At 47.9% G+C, this 9963-nt stretch overlaps 1 protein-coding gene across 1 annotated transcript in view; it reads left to right on the top strand.

Annotated features, from left to right (window-relative positions):
• The first annotated feature begins 2554 nt into the window (after positions 1 to 2554).
• Qprt (quinolinate phosphoribosyltransferase) overlaps positions 2555 to 9963 on the top strand; it is a 14600-nt gene continuing 7191 nt past the window's right edge. The window contains exon 1 of the mRNA XM_028775155.1: positions 2555 to 2728. Coding sequence (XP_028630988.1) covers positions 2716 to 2728 — 13 coding nt within the window. The 5' untranslated portion in view covers positions 2555 to 2715. The remainder of the gene's footprint in view (positions 2729 to 9963) is intronic.

The following is a 9963-nucleotide window of genomic DNA, read 5'->3' as shown; positions in this document are numbered from 1 at the left end:
GCATCTCACTATGTAGTCCAAGCTGACCTCCAACGCAGAGATCCACCTGCCTGCCTCTGCTCTCTGGGCGTTGGGATTAAAGGTGTGTAGCACCATATCTGGCTCCCAGACTTTTTTTTTTTTTTTTAAGATTTATTTATTTCCAGCCAGGGCTATGCAGAGAAACCCTGTCTCGAAAACAAACGAACAAACAAACAAACACACAAAAGATTTATTTCATGTATGTGAGTACAGTGTTGCTGTCTTCAGACACAACAGAAGAGGGCATCAGATCCCATTACAGATAGTTATGAGCTACCATGTGGTTGCTGGGAACTGAACTCAGGACCTCTGGAAGAACAGTCAGTGCTCTTAACTGCTGAGCCATTTCTCCAGACCCCCCCCCTCAGACTTTTTTTTTTTTTTAAGATTTTTTAAGATGCTCCTTCTGCCTGCCTTGGGATCAAGATGTAGAACTCTCATTTCCTTCTCCAGCACCATGTCTGCCAGTACACTGTCATGTTCCTGCCTTTGAAACTGCAAGTTAGCCCCAACTGAATGTTGTCCTTTATAAGAGTTGCTTTGATCATGGTGTCTCTTCACAGCAAAGGAAATCCTAACTAAGACACACTATAACATTCAAGGACACATCTTATCCACAGGGCACTGTTATTGCTGGCAAACAGCCGATCCCACTGGCCTGCTCCCAGGGACCTAGCAGCTGCTTACATCAGGTGTGTCAGGTGTGAGCTGTGCATAAAAGGGATCCCAGACACTTTCTCTCTGTCTTCTCCCGTGGCTCTCTCTGCTCTCTGCCTTGTCTCATGCTTCTTTCTCCTGTTCCCTCTCCTTGTCTGTCTGCCTGTCAATCTGTCTGCCTCTCTTTCCTTCATGTTCTCTCCTCCCCAATAAACCTCTTATACTAGATCTGTTTTGTGGAGTAATTTCTCAGGGGTACCTTGGCATGGCGCCCCAACAGTACCCCACCATCCTCTCTCGAATCTTATCCTGTCAGTTATAGCATGAAGGGTCCAGCACAGGGTAAGACACACATACCTGTTCTCTCCCAGAAGCCTGCAGAGAACCATCAGGCATTATGTAGGCTAGCCAACAGGGAGAACGTTTCCTGGTCAGCTCAAGGCTAATTTCGTCATGTTCTGCATTCAGAGTGGTATTTTCGGCAGTCTTATCCTGTAGTTGTGGTGTACAACCAAGAGTGAAGGCGACGGTGTGCTGGTTTGGGAGCATCTAGAGCCTCCCTGATCAATAACTCATAGAGAGGTGCCCCGCCCTGGCACTGAGGTTTTCATTTAATAATTCATGTCTTCTGGGAAGCACTGTCCACCCACGAAGGGTACTTCTGCTTAACTCCCTATTTAAAAAATATTATATATTTAAAAATAGCCTTTAGACTATGGATTTCTGTAATGCTTCTTCACAGATGCTTAGTTTGGGCTCCCTCTCCCCCCACTCTTTTCCCGAATCTCTTTTCTCCACTTTAACCCTGAGTTTCTCTCTCGTTTCATCTCATTTCACGTCTCAGTGTTCTACTGTCTTCGTTAATAGTTTGTTCTTGGGCTGGAAGATGATAGGCTTCCCTATGGCTTTTTCATATACCTTTTATTTTGGATAACCTCGCCCCCCTCCCCCGGACTTGATCCTTTTCCCCTACCATCCTTCTCTACTTTTTGTTTTGTTTTGTTTTTTGAGACAGGGTTTCTCTATGTAGCCCTGGCTGTCCTGGAACTCACTCTGTAGATCAGGCTGGCCTCGAACTCAGAAATCCGCCTGCCTCTGCCTCCCAAGTGCTGGGATTAAAGGCGTGTGCCACCACTGCCCGGCATCCATCCTTCTCTACTTTATTTTACTGACCTGGCCCTTAGGTATCCACCCTTGTGATCCATCTCTAGTTTTCTGGCTCCCACATGTACTCCAGGTTAAACATATGAAACCAAAGAATTAGAGCCACATACGACCCAAAACATGCAATATTGCTCAGTCTTACTATAAAGCCACTGATGCCACAGTCTCCGCTGTCACCCTTACAACCTCATCCAAAAACCCCTTCTCCAAATACCTCTAAATTTGGGGGGTAAGTTTTCAACACACTGACTTTGGAGGAGCATGTTCAAACTGTAGCTCTCAGGAAGAGTGGGGGCACCAGGGGACATTTGTGGGGTTCCTGCTCTGTCCCTCAGAAAAGGTATTAGAGTTATCTCTAATAAAAAAGAGAGTGGGCGGCATGTGGTTGTGCGGGCCTTAATCCTAGCAGGGGGTTGGGGGCACAGGCAGGTGGATTTATACAGTGAGAGCCCCTCTCTGTGGAGAGAATGGAACTGGGACTTGACTGCAGGTCTAGGACCCACAATTTTCCCAGAGCACCACTAATCAGGCTTTCAGGCCCTCATAAGAGAGTGAGGTCCGGCATTCATAGCCCTGCACTCTGAGGGAGCTCCAGAAGGGCTGGACTTGGGAGAAAACAGGGCCTCTTTGGTGCCAGAGGAGTCAGAATTTCTAAATCTCACAGCCGATCACTCCCCACTGATTCGGAGACTCACATGGGGCTGGTTCAGCGAGGGTCCAGGGAGGTGTCCCCGGAGGGCTCTCCGGAAGGACTAACCTAGCTCGGCCCCTCCCTCCCCTCTTTCTGGCAGCCCCACCCCCAGCCTCAGCTTCTGGGAACGTTCGACCCAAACAGTGGTGGACACACTGACCCGCTGGCAGCTCCAAGTTACCATGGATCCTGAAGGTGACCTAAGTCTCTGCCTTGTGTTCTGGTTTTCCATGTCCGCTACTGCCCGCCCCTCTTCCTATTTCAGCCATCTGCCTCTCTCTTTTCTAAAGGCCCCCCTCTGGCCTCCCCCTGAACCTTGTTCTCAAGCCCGCTTCTCTATGACTTGGTTGAATCCCCAAAGTCCTCTTCTTGCTTCACCGTTTCTTCTGTGTTGACCCCTACGGAAGGGCAGAGGCTCGGGAACAGAATGGATGGGGTTGCTGTGCTGGGGTCAGATGGACTGGTAGTGGGACTTGAAAAGGGGAACAGCCCTGAACTCTGCCCCTTGTTAGCAGCCAAGGAAAGCAGAGGCAAAGTCCGGTCTCATCCCAGTAGAGTGGGGGGAGGGGATGAAGTCGGAACCTGTGGTCTAGCACAGAGTCTAGCTTGGAAGTCACAGCGCGTGCTTGAGCCCTGCACTTGCTCAGCGTGCTTAAGACCTTCCACTCTAGTATGCCGCTCTTATTTGAATCTTTTGCGTTTCCTTTTCCTTCTTGGGGCTTCTCCCCCATCCTCCACCCTTTCCTGCTGGTTTACATGGCACTCCTCTGGCTTGCCTGTGGAGCCTGCTCTGGATTCGTAGGTCTAGCTAGAATCCCTGGAGTTGCCTGTGCTGATCAGACTGGCCTCAAACTCAAAGTTTGCCTACCTCTGCCTGCCAAGCGCTGGGATCTAACACGTGTGTTATGCCTGGTCTACCCTTTCCTCCTAATGTTAACACTGACCTGGATTTCAGGCCAGGAGTATTCACAGCTGTGGGACCCCTGGGAAGTTACTCACCCAGTAGGATCCTAGGTTTCTGCATCTGGAAGACGCTTCAGGGTGGCAGGGAAGCTTAACCACCTTTGCAGGTGTCCAGGCTGGCCCCTGTAGGGTTGAGTTCTTTACTGAGGAACTGTAGGTGGGATTCCAGGGAGGGCATATGAATATGAAATTCTGAGAAAATAGCCATGGATTCCTTTTTCCGAGAAAGGGGCTTCAATAATAATAATTTTCGTCTGACCCAGGTTTCTAAAATTTTTAATTTATATCATTATTGTGTGTGAGTGCATGGTAGGGGTGTCACATGTCACAACGTGGAGGTCAGAGGACATCTTTTCTCTTCCACCTCTGTATGTCTCTGGGGATGGAGCTCAGGTGCCTCCCACTCTGATTATTCATTTAGTTTTGAGGCAGGGCCTCACTATGGAGCCCTGTCTGGGCTGGGACCCTCAGCGATCCTCCTGCCTATGCCTCCCGAATGCTGAGGTTAAAGGTGTGTGCCTGGTTTCATTTATTTCTAAGACAGAGTATTTTTTAATGTTTTAATTATGTGTATGCATGGCAGGAGTATGTGCACATGTGTTGGGTTGCCAGCTGCCACAGGCATTGGTATCCCTACAGCTACAGGCAGTTGTGAGCCACCTGGTGTGTGTGTGCCAGGAATAGAACTCAGATCCTCTGCAGGGACAGTGTGGCCTTAGCCTCTGAGCCATCTCTCCAGCCTCACTGATTTCAGGGCCATATCTCCAGGGTCTTGATTCGCAGCCCAGAATGACTTGCAACTCATTGTGTGGCTCAGAATTATTATGAACCTCAGCCTCCCAAGTGCTGACATTACTGGTGTGTGATCCACAACAGGCTCCAGACCCAAATTTTTAATAAGAGTAAATTAAAACTTCACAAGTTCAAGGATGGGGTCTAGAGAGACGCCTCAGTGGGTGAAGTGCCAGCCTTACCAGCATGAAGACCTGAGTTTAGATTCCACAGGACTCACAAACAGCTAGTCTGCAATCCTCACACTGAGTGTGTTGGGGATGGGGGAGGGGTGGGAGTTGTAGGCAGATCAACAGCCAGGCAGTTTAACTAGTTTGTGAGTTCCAGGTTCATTTAGCAAGAGATCTTGTCTTTAAACAAAAAAACAAAAACAAAAACAAACAAACAAAACCAAAGGAGAATAAGAAAAAACGCAGTAGACATTAGCTAGGTGTGATGGTACATGCTAACCCCAGCATTTAGGAATCAGAGACAGATACCTCTGGCTATCCTGGTACACACTCTGTAGATCAGGCTGACCTCGAACTCAGAAATCCACTTTTCTGCCTCCTGAGAGATTAGGTTCCACTTCTGGAACCCTGACTCTCCATCTTCCTGTTTGATGTGTCAGACTCTCTTCTTGTTTCTTCGTTGTCTTGAGCTGCAGATGGAGGTTCCTCTCACTCACCCTATTAGCCTCTCGTAGCCAGCGCTCACATCCCAGGACTTACCTCACAGCATCCGGTCCTCTCTCTCGGTTCCCTCTTCAGAGCATCCTGTCCTCAAGGTTCTGGTCCATTGCTGCCTCGCACATGTGACATCTGATGTTTGACTCTGGCTCAGCCAGAAGGTTGGTGAGAGCCAGTGACCTGCATAAAATAAGCCAGGACAAGGTAGAACAAGGAAAGCGCATGACACCCAGGCTGGGGAGTCAGGGAAACAAAGGGCCAGTCCAGAAGAACAAAGTGGGCCAGTAGACTAAGTGGGCAGACTGAGCAAGGACTGAGCCTTGGTGAGCCCTGTCCCTGTGACCTTGATGTGACCTTTAGAAGCATGCCCTGTTGTCACTGTTCACTCTGGCTCACTGCCTCTTGCCAAAGCCCTTTCAACAGCTTCCTAACCAAGAACCCTAGACACAGTTTAAATGTATACATGTGTGCAGGTAAGCATGCGCCCTGGAATGGAGGTCAGAGGGCAACTCCTGGAGTCAGTTCTCTCCTTCCACCACGTGGGTTCTGGGATTAAACTAAGTCATCAGACAAAGTGCCTCTGAGCACTGAGCCATCTCACTGGACCTTAAATATTAAAACCTCAATCTTCTTTTTTTTTTTTTTTTAAATCCTCTGACTTCTAATCAAAATTCTATAGTGACTTCTTGTTGAGCAGTGAGCAGAATCGGGCTCAGAATTCTCCTCCAAGCCTGACACTTTCCCTATCTCATTCCTTTCTCTTGTTCCTCTCTCAGTACCTGAACCACATCTGCCAGTATCCACCACTTCTCCAAGGGCGCCTGTGGCCTCTCTCTTGACAGAGTCTAACCTGTGTGCAGAGCCAGCCCTTTGCAGCCTCTCTTTTGCCCTCACTCTCTTAGCCAATCATCCTTCCTCCCTTCCAAGTGTGTGCCACCCCAGCCCTGGGTGGTAGGGGTCTTTACTGGATCCTATTTGGAAGTCATTTAAATGTTCCTTAGGAAGTGAGGGTATTTGGAAAGAGGTATGTGGAGGAGCGGTGTTGACTAGCCTCTGTCTCCACCTGCTGTTTGTCCAATGAATCAACACGTAAGCAGAAGGAGGAGCGGAGCTGGGAGGCTGACTGACTCCTGAGCCCTGACGCTGGTGGCTAGGAATGGTCTCAGACATAGATGTGAATGTCCCCCTGCCTCACAACAGCCCGTCCTGTGACCCCTGTGACACTTTCAGAGAGCCCATGGGAACATGGGCGGGGTCAGGATTGCAGTCCAGATGTTTCTGACTCATACCAAATACATTCTCATTAGGGCCAGGAGCCAGGCCCGGGGTCCTGAAGAACCCTATATTAATATAGCATGTGCTCTGGCCCACCATTTTCTCTTTTCTGACCTGGAAGAAGTTTTTGCCAGAGCACTCTGGTTCCCTAAGAAGACTGTTCCAGTTCTGGTGGAGCCTCACCACTACAGCCAGGGGACCCACGGCAGGGGGATGGACCTCAAGGATTCATTGCTTGAGACAGTTTGGGTCCTTTGTCTCCAGATTTCTATCTTCATTCCTGTCTGTCCTGGGATCTAAGGTGACAGCAGACATAATTCAGGAAAAGATGACAAAATGGAGCTAGATTAGTTACTACCGCTTCCTCCCCGTGGTGGGCTGTGTGAGATCCCATATGACCAGCCTAGCTTTATGACCAAGCCTGTACCTCCCAGTTGTGTGAACTTCCCATATTTTGTACCTCTATTTCCTTACCTATAAAATGGGTATAATTGTGGTCATGAAGATTAAATTGTAAATATCCTGGTTAGAATCCTTTCGAGTTTGAATGCTTTGTGTGTGTGTGTGTGTGTGTGTGTGTGTGTGTATGTGTGTGTGTGTTGGGGGTGGTAGGAGTGTGGGTGCATGTGGAAATCAGGAGTGTTTCCTCAGGAGCCATTCATCTTAGTTTGGTTTCTGTGTGTGTTATTTGTGGGTTCTGGGGATCTTCGTACTTTTACAGCAAGCATTTTATCACCTGGTCATCACCCAATGTCACAATGAAGTTATCCTAAGGAGATACTTGTGCCTTCTCTTTAGCTGAGACATTGCTGAAGTAATGATCTCCAAAACCTTAGAATTTCCTGGGAACCTCGTGCTGAAACTCAGGGGCAGCCAGACGGGGAGCGTTCGTCCAAGGTGGAGGCTGCACACAGGTCAGACCACCTTGTCGGAGGAGCGCAATGATGGGCACAACCACCCCTGATCAGAATTGCTCAGTTTATTCATGCCTCTTGCCCTGTATTTAATCTAAACCTCAGGTGAAGATCCCAGTGATGGCGCAGGTTGGCCTTGAACTTGAAATTCTTCTGTATCTTTAGTAGCTAGAGTTACAGGCTCATACCAACACACCTGAAACACCTTTTTTTATTTTGTTCATTTAAAACAAAATTTTAAAGAAAAGTCTCATTTGGCCAAGACTGGCTTCAAACCCTCTATATTGCTAAGGGTGACCTTGAACTTCTGATCCTTCTGCCACCATCTCCGAATGCTGGTATTACAGGTGTGCTGGAGATGGCACCCAGGGCTTCCTGCATGCCAGGTAAGCACACCAGCAAATTAGCTATATATCATGGCTGCTATGCCAATTTTATCAGAGTTTTATTCATCCCAGATAACCAATTTAAAAGGTATCCTGAGTGGCTGGAGAGATGGCTCAGAGATTGAGAGCACCAGCTGCTCTTCCAGAGGTCCTGGTTCAATTCTCCGCAATCACATGTTGGCTCACAACGATCTGTAGTGGGATCCAATGCCCTCTTCTGGTGTCTGAAGACAGCAACAGTGTACTCATATACATAAAATAAGTAAATCTTTTTTTTTAAAAAGGTATTCCGTGAGAGATCAGGTTTAAAGCTTCGTGAGATTATCCTTCTCATAGTCCAGGTGCCTACGAGGAACTTCTCCACAGATAACCAGATAACATGGCAAGGACTATAGTCAGTGGCTGCTGACAGCTGTCCCCACCAGGCAGCTCACTGCACCAGCCCCGCTCCTCCTCCCCAGGAAGCTCAGTGAAGCTTCCCTCTGAGGTTAGTGCCTTCCAGGGACAGCTGCTAATTAGGAGAGTCAGGATATTCAGAACTGCTCTCAGAAATCCCTTTTGTTGGAAATGTTAGCCAACGGGCCTTAAAGAACACCAGATGTGTTTGTTTATTCCCTCAAGTAGAAATAGTGTGAACAGTGTGCCCTACACCAGGCAACCAGAGCAGCTTGTCTCCAAGACGTCTGTGTGTGGGAAGTCTGGGGGCTGAAGCAGCTGGGTTGTCCTGAATGTACTCACTGTGGAGAGGAAGAGCAGTCGCTGCCTGTCAAGCTTCAAGCCTTATCACTATGTAGTTCTGCTCTTGAGGAAGCTTCCAGCCTCAGTTCCCCATTTATAAATACCACTGCTGTGTGCCGTGAGGGACTGTTGGTAACAACTGCTGTGCACTGTGGGGTTGTGGGTAATGACTGCTGTGTACCGTAGGGGCTATAGGTAGCATCTATGACAGCACACAGCCAGTGTCAAGGTATGGCAGACACAAGTGTGTGGTGGTGATCAATCTTCCCAGACTGAGAAGCTCTGCTAGCAATTAGATTCATTGTACTCCTTCCACGTGGTTCCCGAACACCCTGCTGGGGCCCAGGGACCAACATTTGCACAGATCTCCACTACTTCTGTTACAGAAAAACAGAGACTTGAGGTAGTTCAGGAGTTAGAGCTCCTGCTGCTCTTGCAAAGGACTGGGGTTCGGTCTCTAGCACCCACACAGTGGCTCACCACCATCTGTGACTGGTTCCAGAGGCTCCAAAAACTTCTGGTCTTCAAGAGTACACATATAGTGAATACACATAAGGAAGCAAAACACTCATACACACAAAATAAATAAATCTAAGAAAAATAGAACAAGAAATATATGTTTTGATTCCTAGTCATTGTATTCCTGTAACCCTGAGCAGTAGGAGAACTAGAAAAATTTTTTGTTCTAATAGTCTGTTTCCCAGCACAGCTCCTTAACCATCTGGATTTCCTGGCACTAGGATAGTCTTTTGGGAGGGATTTCATTGTTCTCAGATTCTGAAGAATGAGTTAATAACCCATTGGGGGCGGGGTGAAGCCACTTTCAAAAATTCCTGAGGTTGGCAGGCAGTGGTACACCTGAAGACAGAGGCAGGCAGATCTATGAGTTCAAGGCTAGCCTAGTTTATGGATAGTCAAGGCTAGCAAGTTTCAGGATAGCCAGGGCTACACAGACAGACCTTGTCTTACCTCCCCCCATTTCCTGAAGTAAGGGCTAGGGGTGCTACTTCTTGGTGGGGCGCTTACCTGGCAAGTGAAAGGTCATGGGAGGTGGTTGTATCTGGACTCTGAACTTCAGTTCTTTCTGCCCAACCCCCACTTCTTTCTTGATAGGTGCTGGCCTCAAGCTCCCTTTATGCCTCAGCCTCCAGAGCCCTGGGGTTTCTTGACTTGACTTCTGAGTGCTGTCATCTGAGGCTCAATTAGGGGCATGGTTGTAGCGTGGCTGGAGAATGACTTGTGACACTGGCCAGAGCACTGCTTCCTGTTTACTTATGAACATGTCAATGAGTTTTAGTAACTCCCCTGAGGTGAACATCTTCATCCTAATAAGGTCCCAGGCGTGCTTTGCTCAGGCTCTGCCTCTAGCAGCCACTACTTTGACCTTATCAATTCCTGCATCAGTGGAGTCAGATGATATTATATCACACAAACTGGCGTTTTAACATTTTTTAATATTTTTTATTTTTTGAGACAAATGTCTCTATGTAGATAGCCCTGACTGTCATGGAACTTACTGCATAGACCAAGCTGGACTTAAACTCACAGAGATCCACCTGCCTCTGCCTCCTGAGTGCTGGGATTTAAAAGCATGTGTCACTATGCCCAGTTAATTTTCTAATTTTAAAAATTATATGTATGTATGAATCTCTCTCTCTCTCTCTCTCTCTCTCTCTCTCTCTCTCTCTCTCTCT

This window comes from Grammomys surdaster, unplaced genomic scaffold (assembly GCF_004785775.1).
Source record: "Grammomys surdaster isolate TR1022 unplaced genomic scaffold, NIH_TR_1.0 253, whole genome shotgun sequence".
Taxonomy (NCBI): Eukaryota; Metazoa; Chordata; class Mammalia; order Rodentia; family Muridae; genus Grammomys; species Grammomys surdaster.
This window is presented reverse-complemented; position numbering and strand designations above follow the sequence as displayed.